At 41.9% G+C, this 22,930-nt stretch overlaps 1 protein-coding gene across 2 annotated transcripts in view; it reads right to left on the bottom strand.

Annotated features, from left to right (window-relative positions):
* Positions 1–567: 567 nt before the first annotated feature.
* zgc:172323 (uncharacterized protein LOC564165 homolog) overlaps positions 568–22,930 on the bottom strand; it is a 54,722-nt gene continuing 32,359 nt past the window's right edge. For both annotated transcript variants that reach the window (XM_055635878.1, XM_055635877.1), the window contains exons 7-11: positions 15,831–15,941; positions 9,870–9,980; positions 8,120–8,244; positions 5,075–5,218; positions 568–832 (exon numbers count right to left, since the gene is read on the bottom strand). In XM_055635878.1, the coding sequence (XP_055491853.1) occupies positions 739–832; positions 5,075–5,218; positions 8,120–8,244; positions 9,870–9,980; positions 15,831–15,941 (585 nt within the window). In that variant the 3' untranslated portion in view covers positions 568–738. The remainder of the gene's footprint in view (positions 833–5,074; positions 5,219–8,119; positions 8,245–9,869; positions 9,981–15,830; positions 15,942–22,930) is intronic.

Here is a 22,930-nt window from a genome sequence, read left to right as displayed (position 1 = left end):
CAACTCTCTGTGAGAAAAAGTGTTTCCTCGTCTCCGTTCTAAATGGCTTACCCCTTATTCTTAAACTGTGGCCCCTGGTTCTGGACTCCCCCAACATCGGGAACATGTTTCCTGCCTCTAGTGTGTCCAAACCCTTAACAATCTTATATATTTCAATAAGATCCCCTCTCAACCTTCTAAACTGCAGAGTGTACAAGCCCAGCCGCTCCATTCTCTCCGCATATGACAGTCCCGCCATCCCGGGAATTACCCTTGTAAACCTGCGCTGCACTCCCTCAATAGCAAGAATGTCATTCCTCAAATTAGGGGACCAAAACGGCACACAATACTCCAGGCGTGGTCTCACTAGGGCCCTGTACAATTGCAGAAGGACATATTTGCTCCTATGCTCGACTCCTCTTGTTATAAAGGCCAACATGCCATTCGCTTTCTTCACTGCCTGCTGTACCTGCATGATATATTCATATCAGTTTTCATGATTATTATCAATTAGTGCAACTGAACTTGATTTGAATAATTCCTTCTTTATATAGCAGACATGTAATTTCCACACACACATGATTTAATGCTGGTACTTTTATTTAAAGAAGCAAAATCACAGTGTTGGCATTGCGTTCAAGCCAATGTTATTGAAATTCTACTCTTTCAATATTCAATGGCACTTTTATAAAGGAATTCAGAGCATTATAATAAATGTCACAGAATTTTAAACCAATTTGATCATTGTTTCTAAAGTTCTTATTCTTCATCACTATAATCTGCAGCACCAGAGATTGTAATGGTTCTCTCTTGCGTGTCTTTTTGCAATACATCTTCATCTGTTTTAACAGTTCTAAGATGAAAAAAAAAGTTATAGAATTAACAATCTCAGGTAATGTGCTTGTTGTATATCATCACTACATGGTATGTAGGATCCCAGTTTCAAGAACAGGAAAATCTTCTTACGGAATATGGAAGTAAAAGTACCATAAATCAATATTTGTGCAGTTTATCAAGACTAAACCTGGCATTATTTAAACTATTGTAGTATTTCATGATGTCATAAAGAAGCAGAAGTGGTCATTAAAAGTAAAAGGAAAAAAAAAGATGTTTTAAAAATTAAGTTCAAGCTCCAAAAATAAATAACTAACCAAACGTAACTGTTTGTCCTCTCATTGTCCTGAATCCTCTTCCCTTTGTCTATGCTTGCCTGTAGCTTTCTGCCATTAATGTCAAAATTATACTTGGGTCCTGAATACTGCACCATACTGATTTGACAGATATCCTTGCCATTTGTACAGAAGATCAGTACTATACTCATTCCGTAGGGCTTCCATATCAAAATAAATAACATAAACAATTTTAACTGCCTATGCTTCAGAATTCTCCAGTACCACATTGTCCTGCTGTAAAGAAATTAGATGCCACAAAAATTGGCAGAGTTGTGGATATGGAGGAAGGTTGTTAAAGGACACATATAGGTGGAGAAATAGGTGACGGAGTCCATTCCAGAGAAGTATAAGGTGTTACATTTTGGAAATCAAATACAAGAAGAAATTATACAGTAAACGGCAGATCCCAATGAGTATTGATATGCAGAGGCATCCTAAGATGCTAGACCATAACTCTCTGAAATTGGCAACACAGATGGATTGGGTGGTAATGAATGAACACTGCATGAATGCCATTGTCGGACGGGGCATTGAGTATAAAAGTTGTGGAGTCATGTTTAAAATTCAGTCATGTCACCTTTGGAATAATATATGCAGTTCTAGGTGCCTCATTACAGGAAGGATGTGGAGATTTTGGAATGGGTGTAAATTAGGATAATCAGCATGTTGCCTGGATTGGAGAGTACTAGATATGGTTGGACAAAGCAAGATTATTTCATCTGGAGCATCAGAGGCTGAAGAACCACCTGATAGAAGTTTATACAATTTTGAGAGGCATAGATAGTTAGACAGTCCGAACCTTTTTCCAAGGCTGGACATGTCTGGTGCGGGTACTGTTGCAATGTTTGAGAAACATTTTGACAGGTACATGGATAGGATAGATTAAGAGTGATATGGGCCAAAAGCTAGGAGAAGGTGGTATAAACAGATATTGTGGTAATGTTTAAGTCATTTAAACAGGTACATGAAAGGGAAGGGAATTGAGGGATATGGACCATATGCAGGCAGATGGCATTAGTTAGATTGGCATCATGGTCAACACAGCCATGCCAACTCAAAACACTTGTTCCTGCACACGGTATTGGGGGTTCAGTATTGATGTCGATAGAGAACTGGCTGGCAGACAGGAAGCAAAGAGTAGGAGTAAACGGGTCCTTTTCACAATGGCAGGCAGTGACTAGTGGGGTACCGCAAGGCTCAGTTCTGGGACCACAGCTATTTACGATATATATTAATGATTTGGACGAGGGAATTGAATGCAACATCTCCAAGTTTGCGGATGACACGAAGCTGGGGGGCAGTGTTAGCTGTGAGGAGGATGCTAGGAGGCTGCAAGGTGACTTGGATAGGCTGGGTGAGTGGGCAAATGCATGGCAGATGCAGTATAATGTGGATAAATGTGAGGTTATCCACTTTGGTGGCAAAAACAGGAAAGTAGATTATTATCTGAATGGTGGCCGATTAGGAAAGGGGGAGATGCAACGAGACCTGGGTGTCATGGTACACCAGTCATTAAAAGTAGGCATGCAGGTGCAGCAGGCAGTGAAGAAGGCGAATGGTATGTTAGCATTCATAGCAAAAGGATTTGAGTATAGGAGCAGGGAGGTTCTACTGCAGTTGTACAGGGTTTTGGTGAGACCACACCTGGAGTATTGCGTACAGTTTTGGTCTCCTAATCTGAGGAAAGCCATTCTTGCCATAGAGGGAGTACAGAGAAGGTTCACCAGACTGATTCCTGGGATGTCAGGAGTTTCGTATGAAGAAAGACTGGATAGACTCGGTTTGGACTCGCTAGAATTTAGAAGATTGAGGGGGGATCTTATAGAAACTTACAAAATTCTTAAGGGGTTGGACAGGCTCGAAGCAGGAAGATTGTTCCCGATGTTGGGGAAATCCAGAACAAGGGGTCATAGTTTAAGGATAAGGGGGAAATCTTTTAGGACCGAGATGAGGAAGAACTTTTTCACACAGAGAGTGGTAAATCTCTGGAATTCTCTCCCGCAGAAGGTAGTTGAGGCCAGTTCATTGGCTATATTTAAGAGGGAGTTAGATGTGGCCCTTGTGGTTAAAGGGATCAGGGGGTTATGGAGAGAAGGCAGGTACAGGATACTGAGTTGGATGATCAGCCATGATCATATTGAATGGCGGTGCAGGCTGGAAGGGCCGAATGGCCTACTCCTGCACCTATTATCTATGTTTCTATGTTTGCTGTGCCATTCTATTTCCTATGGTCTATTTAGCCAAGAAAAATAATCCTACTATTTTCTGCATGCATTTTAATATTTTTTATTGCGTTAAAAAAAGCAATAGGTCGCACATCCTATAAGCCTTGTATGTAATAAGCTTCTCTCAAATCTTTTCCCTGGCTTTTCAACGTATGTTAAGTCATCAGCTTATGGAAAGGACTGGTGGATAAGTAATTGATTGGTGCATATCCACTAGCAACATCACACCCTGATCCCTGCTAGCGCTGCAAGCCAAGCCAGCAACAAGGAAAGAACTATATATTGTTTAATTTTCAAAGGTAATTTTATGAGCCCTTAATCCTGATGCAGAACCATGCCAATCGGGAAAATAGTGGAAAGATGTGCATAGATTCCCAACATGGAAGGCAAATGCAATGCTAACATATAGTTCGAGAGGATTAGAATACAAAAACAGGGATGTAATGCCGAGGCTTTATAAAGGGCTGGTCAGAACGCATTTGGAGTATTGCGAGCGATGGAGAGGATCCAGAGGAGGTTTACGAGAATGATCCCAGGAGATGAGTAGGTTAACACATGATGAGTGTTTGATAGTGTGGGCCACTACTCACTGGAATTTAGAAGGATGAGGGAGGACCTCACTGAAACTTACTGAATAGTGAAAAGCCCCGATAAAGCGGATGTGGAGAGGATATTTCCACTGGTGGGAGAGTCTAGGACTAAAGTCCGTAGCCTCAGAATTAAAGGACATTCCTTTAGGAAGGAGATGAGGAGGCATTTATTCAGTCAGAGGGTGGTGGATCCGTGGAATTCATTGCCACAGAGGCCAAGTCAATGCATATTGTTAAGGCAGAGATAGATTTTTGATTAGTACAGGGGTTATGGGGAGAAGGCAGGAGAATTAAGTTAAGAGGGAAAGATATATCAGCCATGATTGAATGATGGAGTAGACTTGATGGGCTGAAAGGCTTAATTCTGCTCCTATCACATGAATTATGAAGTTATGAACATAAGCCTTTAGCAGTGAGGTTCTACACAAGTAACACAAACTCATTAAAAATCTCAATAATTGTTTAATATTCTAATATATCAGATGAAAGCAGACACAAGCTGCTTCACCTTTACCTGATTCGGTCCTGCTTCGATTTTCGGCATTGCTTCATTGAGATATAAACTTTGATTTAAATTTTAATAATGTATGACTGATGTATATGAAAAGTTTTTTTACTATAATATGCAACTATACTTTATAATATGTCTACTTCTAATAAAAATAAAAAATAAATAACAAAACAAAAACAAAAAAACTTTGATTGAAATTACCATTGTAAAATTAACACCCGAGGAAGTCAATGCAATATTGTGCATTATCTTAAATATTATTATTCCCGATTTCTTCCCCTCTGCCAAGTGGAGAAAATTGAAGTTAATGTTGTACACGGATAAAATGTGCGATTATCTTAAAAATTATTATTTTCTTTAGGTTTTATTTTATTTCTTCCCCTCTTTTATTTAGCCATTAAAGAAATTAATAGAAGTTAATGTTGTACACGGATAAAATTTTGCGAGTTACTCATGTGAAAAACAAAAATATATTGTTACTTGAGAAGAAGAATAACTTCAGGTTTCCTTTTGATGCTTATCACAATACCTAAAGAGGATTTCAGTTTACAATTTGGTCCATGTATTTCATGTCATTGGAAGAGTGCATTATTTTACCTGATATGTATAGTTTTCCTTTCTGTCATCTTGACAGCCTGCTCCTTAGAAATGTTCTCAGTGGCACTGCGGTTTCCATGCTCCAACACATAAAACCCACTCATCACTGTTGACAGGCGAGAATCTTCTCCTTCAATCAACTGCCTGTGGGAATGGATAGAAAAGTTCAGGCACGTTGGCCATAACTTAAAGGAAGCCAGTTCTCCAATAAATACTGGAATGGCAGGCTACCCCTTTCTGCATAGAACTATGAAGCACCCAGCTTCTTCTGGTGGCAGTATCGAATGTCTGTCCAGGTTACCCTAATAATAATAATAATAATAAATGTATTTGTATAGCACATTTAAAAACAACTCACGTTGACCAAAGTGCTTCACATCAGTGCAGGTACTAATTTGATACATACAAAGGTAGACAGACCTAACAATACATACATAAACTGTTTACAGCGCCCCCTCAAAAACGCTAGGGAGTAGAAATAGGTTTTTAGTCGTGACTTAAAGGAGTCAATGGTGGGGGCAGTTCTGATGAGGAATGTAGAATGAAATAGTGCACAAATTAAGGAGGCCGTTATCTAGACCTGGTTCCTGCTGTCGTGTACACACCGAGTATTTACCCCAATGTTTCCACAGAGAAAGTATAAAGGTACAAAAACAAAGTTGTGGAGAAACTCAACGTGTCAGGCAGTATCTGTGGAGAACATGGACAGGTGACGTTTCGGGTGAAAGAAGTGTCTAAAGTTTGAAGAAGGGTCCCGACCCGAAACGTCACCTATCCAAGTTCTCCGGAGATACTGCCTGACACGTTGAGTTTCTCCACAACTTTGTTTTTTTTCATAAATCAGCTTCTGTAGGTCCTTGAGTTCCAAAATGTAATGCTTTATAAATGTCCAGAGATGCTGCCTGTCCCACGGAGTTACTCCAGCACTTTGTGCCTGTCTCCCTGGAGACCTCGTTTCCCACGCAATGTGACATCTACCATGCATACATTGCCAACTGTTGTTTCGGCAGCAGCAACATAATCTCCCGGTTAGTACACTCAGTGTTGCTGAGGCCTAGTTTATGTAGAGACAAGAAACTGCAGATGCTGGAATCTTCAACATTTTACTTCTGGCACTCAGACCAAACCCACGGTAGACTCACGAATCACTACGGTAAACTCACGGGCTACTCCGTTCTTACAACGAGTTTAAAAGTTTAAAATTTTCACTTCAAGAGTAAATTTGACTCGTGGAAATCTTTCATCATGTTGAAAGATTTTCACGAGTTAACAAGTTTCCTGTGTACCGCCATTAGCGTTACGAGTCGCTAAGTTACGTCCACGAGTTCCGACGTTCCCACTACGTTAATTCTACGTGATTACCACGAGTTTGATTTGTTTTGAACTCGGGATCACTCATGGGTGGACTTGCACCATGAGACAGGGGTTGAAGGGATGGGACATGCTAGATGCAGGAAAAATGGTCCCGATGTTGGGGGAGTCCAGAACCAGGGGTCACAGTTTAGAGGTAGGCCATTTAGGATTGAGGTGAGGAAATTATGCAGTCGCCACAATGTCCATACTAGCCCTCTGGAAACCAGTCCCTTCAGCCCACAACACCCATACTAGCCCCCTGGTAACGTCCCTTCAGCCCACAACACCCATACTAACGCTCCAGAAAGCCCCCCCCCCCCCCCCCCCACTGACCACCAATATTGGAATCGGTAGTGAGGTGGAATATTGCGTTGGGGGACCAGCCCTCCCGTGTGATGCTGGGATTCCTGTGATTATGTTGCACTGGTTCAGGCACTGATGAGTGCAACCTAGTTCTTAAAATCCACCTGAAGTATGAACATATTTCTTATTTTTAGTTTTAGTGATACAGCATGGAAACGCCCCATGGATACAGCATGGAAACAGCATGAATTTGGCCTACTGAGTCCGCGCCGACCAGTGATCATCCCATACACTTGCGCCATTCTACACACGAGAGACAATTTTACAATTTTTACTGAAAGCAAATTAACCTACAAACCTGTACATTTTTGGAGTGTGGAAACCAGAGTACCCAGAGAAAACTCACGCGGTCACTGGGAGAATGTACAAACTCTGTACAGACAGCGCCTGTAGTCAGGATCGATCTCGGTTCTCTGGTGCTCTAAGGCAGTAATGGGCCTGTCTCACTTAGGCGATTGTTCAGCGGACTGCCAGTGACTGTCAAGTTGCCGGCAGTTGCCTGAAAAACCAGGAACTGGAACGCCGACTGTCAGAGTGGAACGCACACAAACACAAACACATCACTTCCTTCACCAGCCCATTTGAATTTTTTAGACAGTGCTCCCCCCACGTACCCCGTCTAAAAAATTCACACGGTGCAAAGCCAAGGTGAAACAGACACACACCGCGATGAACAGGAAGGTTGGCGCTGTAAAAAGACGGCTAAAGCACAGTGTACGGTAACTCCTTTAAAAGAGAGGGGGGGGGGGGGGGGAGAAGGAGTGGAGAGAACTTTTAAGAAGCCAGAGATACACGGCTGTGAAGCTCGGCGGACATTTAACATTACCGGTCGTTTATCCTTAATTCTGAAAACTACTGCTTACCTTTTTTTCCCCAATGAGCCAATGAAATTCACCGGTCAGCACCGGCTACAACCTACGAGAACCACCGAGAACCTTCGCCCTCCTGGCAACCCACTAGGACCTCCTGCCGACCCACCTACGGCTCGAGAATTCTCGCTACTCTCCATGGCGGCTTCATTCTTGTCGCCGCTAATTTTTCAACATGTTGAAATATTCACGGCGACCATAATGAGGCTGCGACTAGTTCACAGAATGCGGGAAGTCCTCACGACCATGAAGGCGACTTCCCGGCAACCACCCGCGAACATGTGGCGACTGCATAGTCTCCTGCAGTCGCCTAAAAAGTCGCCTACGTGGGACAGGCCCATAATACTACTGCTGTGTCACTGTGCGTCCCCAATGATTTCTCGTCCCACATATTAGGGACATTTTTGTATGTTTCCAGCATTTTATTTTGTTGTTTCCATCTCTATTAGAAATTCCTTACCTGTATGTTGTAATTTCAACCTCCAGAGCCATCTTAATGTTCAGTAAGTCCTGATATTCCCGTAGATGTAAGGCAATTTTTTCCTTAATGGCATCCAATTCTTGCCGTAAGTGTTCAGCCTTGTTCTGCAGAAGTAATATTTTAAAATTACTTGGCAACTGACTTGTACCATTTTTGTAATAATTTGCCAAAATTCAATTTTATTCAATCCTGTCTTTCTGCTCAGTATGACATCTTATGCTCGGCTATTGTATGGATTCATTTTCACAAAATAGTTGATAGAAACAGCATGATTGAATTTTGTTTCAACACGAGTAGCTGAGGCAATATCAGTGCTTGTTGTTGATAGACACAAAATGCTGGAGTAACTCAGCATGCCAGGCAGTATCGCTTGGGAGAAGGAATAGGTGGAGGAGAACTTCTTCAAATTAGGCATATCTTTAGATTTCACAGACCAAATGTGTAGGAAGGAACTGCAGATGCTGGTTTACTTGAGCAGATTTTACAGTGGACAGTTTACAGTAAACCAGCATCTGCAGTTCCTCAGTACTTAGTTATCATGTTGTAAATCAACCAGCATCCGGCATTCATAATCTGAAGGAGGGCCTCGACCCAAAACGTCACCCATTCATAGAAACATAGAAAATAGGTGCAGGAGTAGGCCATTCGGCCCTTCGAGCCTGCACTGCCATTCAATATGATCATGGCTGATCATCCAAAGATGCTGTCTGTTCCGTTGAGTTACTCCAGCTTTTTGTGTCTATCTGGCATTCAAATCTATGCGGTTAAGTATGGAAATCCAAAAGTTGCAATCTAAGTCTCTTTAAGATTACACATAATTTGCTATAACAAAACATTACTGATAGATTTCAGCATTAAAACAACTGAAGGATGTCAATCACCCATTAGTTTGCCTTTAAACACAGCAGATAAAATTAGGGCGGGTGCATGTGGATGTAAATTCATTTTTAACATCTGCTAAGTCTTAATCAGTCAGCCAACCTCCATGAAAATGTCATTTTGACTATGAAAATTTAATTTTTGTTAGGGTAGAATCGTAATTGTTCGTAATGTAATTACCATTTGAGATTGAAGAAAAAGTTTGAAAATAATGTTTTTACTTTTGTTGTCTCTTTTATCTCTCAATCCTTAACTTCTTTCCCCTTCTCTTTATTCGGCTTTCATTAGATTTTACATTGAAGTAATTAATGTAATTATCACTAAGTGATAATATTCTAGTTTCGATTTTTTTTAAATCAAAAAATTCACCCTTCCTCAGTATAGGTAAACGTGCTCTCTGGTGGTGTCAGCATGGCATATTCTCTGAAGGTCATTTCATCCACCGACTCAGTGAAAAACCTTCAGCCTAACTGGTTGATGAGCATCATTGTTGATTGTCCAGCTCAAACACAGCTTAGACCACTGTAAATGTGGTGATGCTGGTTCAGACACAGCTACAGACACAGCTACAATTACTAACTATCACTCAAAAGCCACAATGTCTGTGGCTGCTGTCAGTGCAATGAATGGTGGAAATCATTGCCTCACTGCCGTCTACAAATCTGATCCACTAATTTTGGTAAGTTGAAAATTCATCCTCAATCATTTTTTTCCATTTAATTAATACTTGAACTTACTCAAAATAGTTTTTTTTTAAACCTTTCACCGCTACCATTTGAAAATGCTTATAAATATTGTGTTTGTGCTGCTTTTACTGCCCCACAGAAAAGCATTATGCTTTGCATAATACCTCGTGGTCTTCAATCTCTTTGTTATATTTATTTGCAGCCTCTTTTTTTTGAGCCTCCAGTAATTCCCTTCGGGCCTTCAGTGCATCCAATTCCATCCGACTGCGTTGAAACTAAAAGAGGCAGAAAGAATTTGGAAAATGTTAGCAAAGATGCATATTTTTTACAAAATCACTGAGAAAAGAACATGAAAATATATGAAACCACTAATTCCAAGTCATTTTTGATCCCAGTTTGAATCCAGTTGGCTTACACTCCATGTGATCTAACCTTCTAAATTGGCCTACCATGTGGTGCCTCATTGAAGGTCCTGCCAAAGGCCTTATGGACAACATTCACCACCCTGCCCTCATCAATGTTCTTCATAACATGCTGTCCTGAAACGCTTTAAGTTTCACTTTTAAAAGTCTTCCAATTGCTTGACATCCCCCATTCAATCGGCAAATTCGGGTCTAATACCTTCAAAATTGGTATATTCCCTGTTTAGGATTATAGTTCTATAGCATTCCATAACTATTTAAAAACTAACAGAATTTGGTCACTGGCTTGTATTATTATGATCTAGTATAATTGATAATTTATTGTATTATTGTTCATTTATATTTATTGTTGAGTTGTTGCGTTCATGTGCAAGTAAAAGTAAGTAGTTTATAATTCCATTCTGACAATTAATGACAATTAATCACAATTAATCACTATTGACTCTTGGTCCCAAAGTATCCCCCGACTGACACTTCAGTCACTTTCCTTGCTTTTGTCCCTTCACAGAAGGTTCAGCACAATGGCATCTCCCAAGAAGCCCTCTAATTGTTTGAGAAGACTTTCCTGAATACCCTGAAGAAATTTTCTCTCCATCCAAGTCCCTTACACGATGGGATTTGCAGTCAATATGAGGGAAGTTAAAATCATTGACTATAACAACCATATGATTCTGTAAATGTTCAGGAAGTGCACACTGCATTGCTGAAACTGTCCACACTGGATACGAAGCTGCAAAATCCCCTTGAAACACAAGGCTAAGTGTAGACAGATCAAGTAGTCACAGAAGGAAATGTAACCCTGTTTGTGGGAGAGAAAAATAGAGAGAAAAAGGATGTCTCCTAGTAAACGGAATGAGAAAATCTTTGCTGAGTATAGAAAAGGTGAAAGGGGATTTCTTGTTAAAAGAGATACCGTGTTCTGTTTTACTAGAAAGGAAACAGTTTTTAATGCTGCCTTTACTCCATGGGAGGTGCTGAAATGCTTTGAGAGGTTGGATATAATGCACATCAACACCTTCCTTAGTAAGAACCACTACAATTTGCCTCCACTACAATAGATCAACAGGGGATGTGATCTTGCTGGCTCTCCACTCTGCATTGAACCACCTGGACAATAAGAACAAGTACATCAGGCTTTGTTCATCGACTACAACTTGGCGTTTCACACCACCAACCCTCCAAACTTATCAAACCCAGAGAAATGGGTCTCTGCTCATCTCTGTATAATTGGATCCTGGATTTTCTCATCGGCAGGCCACAATTAATGTGAATTGTCAACAACACTTCCTCCTCGATAACTATCAACACAGATGCACCTCATTGCTGTGCACAGTCCCATGCTCTACTCTCTCTATACACAGCAGTATAGCCTGCCACAGCTCCAACACCATCTTTTAGATTTGATGATGTTACCACCATTGTCGTAGAGTCATAAAGTCATAGAGTGATGCAGTGTAGAAACAAGCCCGTTGGCCCAATTTGCTCACACCGGCCAACAAGTCCCAGCTACACTGGTTCCACCTGCATGCGTTTGGTCTATATCCCTCCAAACGTGTCCCACCCATGTTGGATGAATAATGGGTAATGATGAGTACAGGTGGTGGTGAGTCTGTGCAATTCTCTGCCTCAGAAGGCGGTGGAGGCGGGTTCTCTGGATGCTTTAAGAGAGAGCTAGATAGGGCTCTTAAAAATAGCGGAGTCAAGGAATATGGGGAGAAGGCAGGAACGGGGTACTGATTGGGGATGATCAACCATGATCACATTGGCTCAATGGGCCGAATGGCCTACTTCTGCACCTATTGTCTATTGTGTATTGTTTAGAAGATGTAAAAACAACATATTACTCTCGAAATTGAGAAGACTTTGAGCTATGAGCTGATCGTTGATCAGGAGAGGAAAGCCGGGGATCCACGAATCTGTCCTCATCGACAGGACCACGGAGGAGAAAGTCAACATCTTCAAGTTTGTGGGCATGCACATCTCTGAATATTTATCCTGGGCCCAGCTTATCGATGCAAGCACAAAGAACGCTCATCAATAGCTCTATTTTCTGCGAAGATTGAGGAGATTCGCTATGTCAATGAATACCCTATCGATGTACTATAGAGAACATGTTGACTGGTTGAATCACAGCTTGGTTTGACAACCTGTCTGCTCAGGAGTGAAGGAAACACTAGCGAGTAGTAGACATTGCTCGGTCCATCACAGATACAGACCTGCCCCACTCTCAAAGGGATCTATAGGAGGTACTGCCTCAAAAAGGAGCCAATATCATCCATTTCATTACTACCATCAGTATAAAGGTTCAGGCACCTGAAAACTGACCACCAGGTTCCAGAATAGCCTCTTCCCAGCAACCATCATGCTCTTCAACACTACACAACATTAACCTCAGCAACCAAGTTCTTTTCTAAACGGTGTATTTCATCCCACCACGGACTTGGGCTTTGCATGATTATGGTTAACCTAGTATTCCTTTCAGATAGTTATCTAACTTCCATTAGAATGCCTTAATTAAATTAGCCTTCATCACTACCCCTCGTAATGCATTCCATTTTCCAACACACTATCCGTGTAAATGTTTCTCCTCATGTTGTTTTTTGCTCTTTTTGCTAATCACTTCATACTTTGTCATCAAGAGGAATAAATTCAGTCTTTCTATTCCATCTATAAACCTGGTGGTTTAAAAAAACCCTGAATCGGTTACCTTTGCACCTTCCTTCATTTAAAGAAGGAAGTAGATTTGCCTAGATTGATATCCAGGTTAACATTGCAATGAATCTGTATACTTCCTACCTATGCTCTCTACATTTCTTCACCATTTTATCATTGCCTTTGTTATCTTAATACTTGATTATTCTAATTATTTCAAAAACAAAAGTCTGTGAATAAAGTCTTGAATAAAATAGAACGTTCTAGGCAATCTCAACAGGGCAGAGAGAGGGAGAGAGTTAATGTCTCAGTTGATAACTCTCATCAGAACTTTGTGAGGATTTCATCTGGCTGACCTCCAGCATCTGTAAATTCCGCTGTCACACCACATCGCTTTTACCAGACTCTTCCATGGATGGGGCAGGTGGTGGCTGCCAGGAGCAAATTGGTGGGTAGTTTGTGAGATGGTTCACTCTGTCCACCACTTGCACAGGGCTATAGTGTGGTGTTCATCATATGTCAGCTTTTGCAAGGACAGTTGCATTCCAACTAAGGCCCGGACATGGTTCACCAACAACAAGCCCTTGTTCACTGCAGAACTCAGACAGCTCCGATGGTCTAAAGAGGAGGCCTACAGGAACGGCGATGCAGACCAAGTACAAGCTGAGAAGAGGAATCAGAGCTGTCAAGGAAAGGTACTCTGAGAAGTTTGAGGAGCAAGTTCTCAGCAAGTGACTCTTCAGTTTGGAAGGGCTTACAAGAAATTACCAGCTACAAGAGGAAAGCCCCCCGCTCTTTGGACAATCGTCAGCTGACCAACGACCTGAATGAGTTTTACTGCAGGTTTGAAAATCAGAAACTTCATCCTACAGCACCTAGACCACCAGGGGACCTATGTGAGGATCCTGTTTGTTGATTTTAGCTCTGCATACAACAACATTGTGCCAGCACGACTACACTCAAAACTTTACGAGTTGAATGTGCCTGAACCCCTCTGTCGGTGGATCACCAGCTTCCTGACAGACAGGAAGCAGCATGTGAGGCTGAGAAAGCACATTTCGGACCCACAAACCTCAGCATAGGAGAACCACATGGCTGCATACTCTCCCCTCTCCTCTACTCTCTCTACACCAACGACTGCACCTCCACAGACACCTCTGTCAAGCTTCTCAAGTTTGCGGACGACACAACCCTGATTGGACTGATCCAGGATGGAGAGGAATCTGCCTACAGACAGGAAGAGTCACAGCTGACATCCTGGTGCCATCGCAACAACCGAGAGCTCAATGCTCTTAAGACAGTGGAATTGATTGTAGACTTTAGGAGAGCTCCCCCTCTCCTCACCCCACTCACCATCAACAACACCACAGTCACATCTGTGGAGTCTTTTAAGTTCCTGGGAACCATCATCTCCAAGGACCTTAAGTGGGGGGGCTATCATCGACTCCACAGTCAAAAAGGCACAACAGAGGATGTACTTCCTACGGCAGCTGAGGAAGCACAATCTGCCACAGGCAATGATGGTCCAATTCTACACGGCCATCGTAGAGTCTGTTCTCACCTTCTCCATCATGGTCTGGTTTGGCTCAGCCACCAAGCACGGCACCTGGAGGCTTCAGCGAATCGTCCGATCAGCAGAGAGGTTATTGGCTGCAACCTTCCTTCCATTGATGAACTGTACACTGTAAGGGCCAGGAAGCGAGCGGGCAAGATCATCTCTGACCCCTCTCACCCTGGCCACAAACTCTTTGAATCACTTCACCCTCTGGAAGGCGACTCCGGACTGTCAAAGCTGCCACAGCCAGACATAAAAACTGTTTTTATCCACCAGTAGTTGCTCTACTCAACAGCCAAAAATCTGTAGCCTCTCTTTGATCTGGTAGTTTATTGGTTCACATGCTTGATCAATGGTGTTGTATCATTAATGTTTTATTATTATTAATGTTTAGTGTTTTCCGAGTCATTCGTAACTGTCACTGTATGTCATGTTGTTACTTGTGGGCGGAGCACCAAGGCAAATTCCTTGCATGTGAATACTTGGCCAATAAACTTACTTACTTACTTTCCCTATCCATGGTATGAGGTTCTCAATGTCATCCCAAACATTCCTTCTCCATTATGGTCATGGAGCAGGGCTCCTGTCAATGAAAGCTCTTCAAGGTTTCATGGAGGCTTTGAAGAGCTTTGAACAAGTGACTTCTTCAATGATGTTTTGAAGAACCCGAATGCCTATTTCAGGAGTCTAGCATTGGAGATGCAAGCAGCATAGCCTGCCCTATGTAGCCAGCAAAGGGAAACTACCCACTTCCATCTCTGTTACCCCTGCGATCACTAACCAACATTAGATCCTGATACAACAAAACATCAATTTATAAATCATGACCTTACCCTCCCCTATAACCTACCTGAGTTCCACCATATTCTAAAATCTCTGTGCTCCTCCAATGTTGGATCTTCATACGACCCTGATTTCCATCATTCCACCTGCGATGATATGCCCTCAGCTCAAACAAGAATTCCCTTTCTTAAATGACTATCATTTTACTCCTTTTTATCCTTAAAGATTTATTTGAATATCTGGACCATCTTCAGAAAAATACTGATAATCTGTGATGCTCTGAACATTGACAGATTTTCAAGATAAATGAACGTTATTCCCATTAATACCCCAGCATACTTTTATTTCCCTTTATTTCACATTACTGTATATCTCCAGCTGGAAAGAGAGTATATTAGAAACTGAAGATAGACACAAAACGCTGGGTTAGACAGCATCTCTGGAAAAGGAATAGGTGACATTTCGGGTCGAGACTCTTCTTCAGACCATTTCCCATTAAATGTTCTGCATTAAATTCAATCTGTAATTTTCTGGGAGGATACATTTTACAATTGCCTGCAAGTGATTGATCATGTGATTTCCCTTCTCTTCCATGGGTAGGTTCCAATAGTAAGCATTTAGGTTTATCATACATGGTATTTTGCATACTGTACATAAGAAATTATTTTAACTTTTCAGCAAAAGAAAGGATAGCTGCATTAATGCCTACTTACATTTTTTTTATATTTTGCAAGTTCTTCCCGTGAACTTCGCATGTTTCCTATGTGTTTGGCAGATGTTTGATTCAGATCAAAAAAATTGCTTTTATACCATTCATCCATTTCCTTAAAAGAAATAAACATTAAGAACAATATATAAACAAAGGGAAATAAGCAATTATGATTAAATACGAATATGTTCATAACTGCAGTGCCTTTCATAATATTTAGTTACTATTAGTGATTGGATTTTAAGGCATTTTATGGTCACAAATAAGAAAATAGGTTGATGTCAAACACAATACAATTGCAAAGCAATGAGTAGGCTGACAGCATGGCCATTTCATCAAAAATATATTATATTGCTGTTTTATTAGAAATAAAGATGTTTTCACGATTTTATTCATACTTTTCATTTTTTATGTACAGTTTGTCAGCCTGGCACACCACCTAGAAAGACCTTGAACGTGCATCAAACAAATGCAATGCAAAGATATATTCAAAGCCTCGGTGAATAGTCTGACAAGTAACTGTATTCGCTTGAATAGAACCAGATGGTTTATTGTGTTCCTCAAGGTCAGGAATGAAAGAGCTGCAGAATGGAACATTCTCTACTTCACACTCCCTAATGGTATATAGTAAAACAACATTCTCATCAGGTATGGCACGGGCGTTATTCCAAGTATAAGATCTCCTCGAATTGCTTGCATTTCTTCAACTTAACTGTGGAAAACTTAAATGGACTGTAGGTCTTCATATATATCTTTCATTCATAAATAACATTATTAACAACATTACTTTCTTTGCTGTGTATTAATCTATGTTTCAATAACATGTTAAAATAAAATGAATTTTGATGAGAGTCAATGTCATTTGGAATCTTTCAATGCATTTAGCAGTCCACGTAAACAATTATTACAGTTCAGTTCAGTTTAGTTTATTGCCCCATGCTCCGAGGTAGAGTGAAAAGCTTTTCGTTGCGTGTTAACCAGTCAGCGGAAAGACAATCCATGATTACAATCAATCCATTTATAGTGATAAGGGAATAATGTTTAGTGTATGGTAAAGCCAGCAAAGTCTGGTCAAGGATAGTCTGAGGAACATCAACGAGGTAGATAGTAGTTCAGCACTGCTCTCTAGTTGGGGTAGAATAATTCAGTTGCCTGATGACAGCTGAGAAGAAACTATCCCTGAATCTGGAGGTGTGCATTTTCACACTACTGACCCTTTTGTCAAATGGGAGAGGGGAGAAGGCAATAGATCATAGACTTTAGGTGCAGGAGGTGGCCATTCGGCCCTTTGAATCAGCACTGCCATTCAATGTGATCATGGCTGATCATCCCCAATCAGTACCCTGTTCCTCCCCATATTCCCCGACTCCACTATCTTTGCTTTTATACACTATCTTTAAGAGCCCTATCTAGCTCTCTCTTGAAAGTATCCAGAGAACTGGCCTCCACCGGCCTCCACCAGCCTCCACCAGCCCTCTGAGGCAGAGAATTCCCCAGACTCACAACTCTCTGTGTGAAAACCTATTTCCTCGTCTCCGTTCTCAATGGCTTACCCCTTATTCTTAAAATGTGGCCCCTGATTCTGGACTCCCCCAACACCGGGAACATGTTTCCTGACTCTAGCGTGTCCAAACCCTTAATAATCTTATATGTTTCAATAAGATCACCTCTCATCCTTCTAAATTCCAGAGTATACAAGCCCAGCCGCTCCATTCACTCAGCATATGACAGTCCTCCCATCCCAGGAATTAACCTTGTAAACCTACACTGCACTCCCTCAATAGCAAGAATGTCCTTCCTCAAATTAAGGGACCAAAACTGCACACAATACTCTCACTAGGGCCCTGTACAACTGCACAAGGACCTCTTTGCTCCTATACTCAACTCTTCTTGTTATGAAGACCAACATGCCATTCGCTTTCTTCACTGCCTGCTCTACCTGCATGCTTACTTTCATTGACTGATGAATAAGGACCGGATCCCGTTGTACTTCCCCTTTTCCCAACTTTACACCATTTACATTATAATTTGCCTTCCTGTTTTTGCTACCAAAGTGGATAACCTCACATTTATCCACATTAAACTGCATCTGCCATGCTTCTGCCCACTCACCCAACCTGTCCAAGTCACCCTGCATTCTCATAGCATCCTCCTCACAGGTCACACTGCCACCCAGTATTGCGTCATCTGCAAATTTGCTAATGTTACTTTGAATCCCTTCATCTAAATAATTGATGTATATTGTAAATAGGTGTGGTCCCAGCATCGAGCCTTGCAGTACTCCACAAGTCACCGCCTGCCATTCTGAAAGGGACCCATTAATCCCTACTCTTTGTTTCCTGTCTGCCAACCAATTTTCTATCCATGTCTGCACTCTACCCCCAATACCATGTGCCCTAATTTTGCCCACTATGTGGGACCTTATCAAATCTTTCTGAAAGTCCAGGTACACTACATCCACTGGCTCTCCCTTGTCCATTTTTCTAGTTACATCCTCAAAATGTTCCAGAAGATTAGTCAAGCATGATTTCTCCTTCGGGAATCCATGCTGACTCGGACCGATCCTGTTACTGCTATACAAATGTGTCGCTATTTCACCTTTTATGATTGACTCCAGCATCTTCCCCACCACCGATGTCAGGCTAACTGGTCTATAATTCCCTGTTTTCTCTCTCCCACATTTCTTAAAAAATAGGATAACATTAGCTACCCTCCAATCCACAAGAAATGATCCTGAATCTATAGAACATTGGAAAATGATCACTGATGCGAGTGAGAGGCTAGGGTGCGACTCATCCTTGATTATGCTGCTGGCCTTGCCAAGGCAGTGTGAGTATTTAATAAAGATGCAGAATATATTTGTGTTAAATGTTTTGTAAACAAATAAGGGTGATATTGCTGTATCCGATTGCATTTCTGAAATAACGTATGCATGTCCCCACCAACAACTTCCCACCTTACAGCATTTCCCCATGCAAATGCAGTAGATGCAACACCTATCCTTGCACCTCTTCACTTCTCACCATCCAGGGAGACAATCTTTCAAGATGAAGCAGCAATCCATTTGCACATTTGCATTATTACCAATGCAATACACTGCATTCAGTGTTGTCAGTGTGCTCTCTAAAGGCAAATCAAGTAACTAAATGCTGTTTAGGTCACTGCTTCTGCTGCATACCTGCATTTAATCTACAGGGCCAACTTGGTGCTTTTGACAGCTTGCCACTTTAACTCACCATTCCACTCCCACTATGACATATCTGCCCGTAGCTTCCTGCACAGTCACATTGAGAACTGATCAAAGTTTGGGGAACATCGCCTCATCTTCTGTCTGGATAAATTGCAATCTTCCAAACACAATAGCAAATTTTCTGACCAGGTAACTCTCACCGAATCTGAAGAAGGGTTCTGACCCGAAACATCACCTATTCATGTTCTCCAGAGATGCTGCATGACCTACTGAGTTACTCCATCACTTTGTGTTCTTTTGTGTAAACAAGCATCTGCAGCTCCTTGTTTCTACAACTCAGTCTTATGTTTCGTTTATCTCAGAAGAGCTAATTTCTGCCTGCCATCTATCTGCAATTTTGGTTCCGTTTTTCTCTTCCATGCAATGAGTACAGTCGAGCCTGCAAAGAATGTCTCTCGGCCTTATCTGATTTGGGAAATAATATGAAGGATATCTTCCTCCATTCTCCCAGAATCAAACATGAGACAGTCCATTTTATAATTCCATGCAAATGCCATATGTTTCATCCTCTATCTTGTTCAAATCAACCACAATCTTATACACCACTATCATATCTCCCCTCAATCTCATTACTCCAAGAATATAATCCAATTTCTCTAACCTAATCATGTAGCTAGTCCCTTGTTCCTGGAATAATTCTGCAAAGTCCCTCTGCATCATTTCATTGTCCATCATATCCTTCTTAAATGTGATGATCAAAACAGGATGCAGCATTTGGGTCTTGGCCTGAACAAAGTTTTAAAAAGGTTCCATATCATTCACTAATTTTGCAATTGGTACATATGAAGCACAGTTTGTTCAATATTCTCTCAATTTGATAGTCACCTGCAAAGATCGATGCACATGGACCTCCAGGTTCCTGCACACACTCTTTAGAACTGCCTTCTTGGGTACCATTGCTTCTCCCTATTCTTCTGCCAAGATGCATCAACTCACAATGTGTGCATTAAATTGTAGGGGCATGGCATGATGGCAGCCTCTGCCTACAGTCTGTTTGTTTTTCTACCTTTTTTTAATTTTTAGTTTGTTTAAAAGTATGTTTTGGAGGATATTTTTAGTATTTCTATGTGGGGGAGGGGGTAGGGTAAAGGGGAAACAGTTTCTCAGTCACTTCCTGGCGAGGATGCAACTATTCTCCGAGTCACATCCTCGCCCCCCTTCGCGTCCTACCAACTGGATTGGCACGGCCTTTCCTGCCGGGGAACGGACCAAAGCTTCAGCAGCGGTGCAGCGCTGAATTCACCATGGAGCGGGCGGTGCCTTACCTGGATCGCCGTTTGAAGCTCCGGAGTGTTGGGCCTGCTGCTTCAACATCGTGGAGCTGTGGTTTGCGGAGCTTACAGAGCAGGCGGCGCTGACTTCAACATCGCAGAGTCCTGGGACCCTTTGCCGAGGGCCGCCAGCGTTGAATCTCCACCCAGCTCAGCCTGTGGACTTCGGGAGCTGCGGTCTCCGGTAGGAAGTGGCCGATTCGGAAGTCCAAGACGCTGAGAATGTTCTACCATTCCGACGTCGGAGTTCCATCATCCGGCAAGCGGGCCTGAACATCGGGCCGCCCGTAGCGGTAACAGTGAGGGGTTCGGGAGCTCCCCAACCACGGGTGAACAACGGAGGACAACAGAGGAGGATGAGTGAACTCTGGTGCCTTCCCTCACAGTGGGAAACTTTGATTCCACTGTGTGGGGATGTCTATGTTAAAGACTATCGTGTTCTGTGCTCTTTTTTATTTGTATGGCTGTACGGTGACCACGCATTTCACTGTACCAATTGGTACATGTGACAATAAATGTCTCTTGTAAATTCCATTTGCCACATCTCCAGATGTGGTACCATCTGCAAAATTGATATTTTCATCAATAATCCAACATCCAAGTCACTTAGAGTCATAGTCATAGAGTGATACAGTGTGGAAACAGGCCCTTTGGCCCAACTTGCTCACACCGACCAAAATGTCCCAGCTACACTAGTCCCACCTGCCTGCATTTGGTCCATATCCCTCTAAACCTGTTATATCCATGTACCGTCTATCTGTTTCTTAAACATTGTGATAGTCCCCGTCTCAACTACCTCCTTTGGCAGCTCATTCCATACACCCACCACCCTTTGTGTGAAAAAGTTACCCCTCAGTTTCCAATCAGTTACCCCTCAGTTTCCAATCTTTTCCCCTACGCCCTCAATCCCCCAACTCTAGGCAAGAGACTCTGTGCATCTACCCGATCTATTCCTCTCATGATTTTATACATCTCTAAGATCATCTATTTATCCTCCTGTGCTTCAAGGAACAGAGTCCCAGCCTACTCAACCTCGCCCTGTAGCTCAGACCATCTAGTCCTGGCAACATCCTCATAAATCTTCTCTGTACCTTTTCCAGCTTGACAACATCTTCCCTATAACATGGTGCCCAGAACTGAACACAGTACCATAAATGTTGTCTTACCAATGTCTTATGCAACATGACCTCCCAATTTCTATAGTCAATACTCTGACTGATGAAGGCCAATATGCCAAAAGCCTTTTTGACTACCCTGTCTACCTGTGACTCCACCTTCAATGAATTATGTACCTGCACTCTGAGATCTCTCTGCTCTATAACACTCCCTGGAGCCCTACCATTCACTGTGTAGGTCCTGCCCATGTTAGACTTCCAAAAATGTAACAGCTTACATTGCTCTGTATTAAATTCCATCAGCCTTCCTCATCCCGCCTGGCCAACTGATCAAGATCCTGCTGCAATTTTTCACAACCATCTTCACTCTGCAATATCCCCCACTTTTGTATCATCTGCAAACTTGCTAATCTTGCCCTGTACATTCTCATCCAAATCATTGATATAGATGACAAACAGTAATGGGCCCAGCACCGAACCTTGAGGCACACCACTAGTCACAGACCTCCAGTCCGAGAAGCAATCTTTCCACCATCACCCTCTGCTTCCTTCCATGAAGCCTACTTCTATCCATTCAGCTATCTCTCCCATTGATCTAACATTTTGTTGGATTAAAAATTGTTGGTTCTAGCACTGATCCTCGAGTGTCTCCAATCTGATTAACAATCATTTACCACAAACTCACTTTTTGACTCATCATTGGTTCCGTATACTTGCCTTTCACTTCTTAGTTAGCACTTCCAACGACCAATGCTCCCACTTGACCTCTTGCTGCCTTGGCAAGGTCACCAGCATAATCAAGGACAAGTCGCACCATGGCCACTCCCTTTTCTCCCCTCTCCCATCGGGCAAATGGTATAGAAGTGTGAAAACGTGCACCTCCATATTCAGGGACAGTTTCTTCACTGCTGTTATCACGCAACTGAACCATTCTATCAACAACTTGAAAGCAGCCCTGAACTATCTACATCATTGGAGACCCTTGGACTATTTTTGAACGGACTTTACTGGATTTATCTTGCACAAAATATTATTCACATTATTCCCTTTATCATGTATCTTGTACACTGTGGATGGCTCATTGTAATCATGTATTGTCTTTCCGCTGACTTGTTAGCACACAACAAAAACTTATCACTGTACCTCGCTACACGTGACAATAAATTAAACTCAAATCCAAACTTATTTGTTGATGGGTGAAATGACCTCCTCACACATCTCAATACTTTCTACATTTGTCCCCCATCAGATATTCCCCATTGAGTGTGCTTCTTCATTGATCTTAAATGCAACTTTCCAATTCACCACTTTCATAATTTCTAGGTCCATATATGTCTGGCAATGTGAGCAGGTGTTCAAATGAGATGATATAGTTGGTTCTCAGCAATGGTTGAGTAGTTTGGATTCTTACCACAAAGTTTTGTGTGCAGTCCACTTCATTGACTCGATCATTAAAATTGTGCTGACA

The sequence above is a fragment of the Leucoraja erinacea genome, chromosome 5, assembly GCF_028641065.1.
Source record: "Leucoraja erinacea ecotype New England chromosome 5, Leri_hhj_1, whole genome shotgun sequence".
In the NCBI taxonomy this organism is placed as follows: Eukaryota; Metazoa; Chordata; class Chondrichthyes; order Rajiformes; family Rajidae; genus Leucoraja; species Leucoraja erinaceus.
Note: the sequence above shows the minus strand (reverse complement) of the source record. Positions and strands in the feature narration are given on the sequence as shown.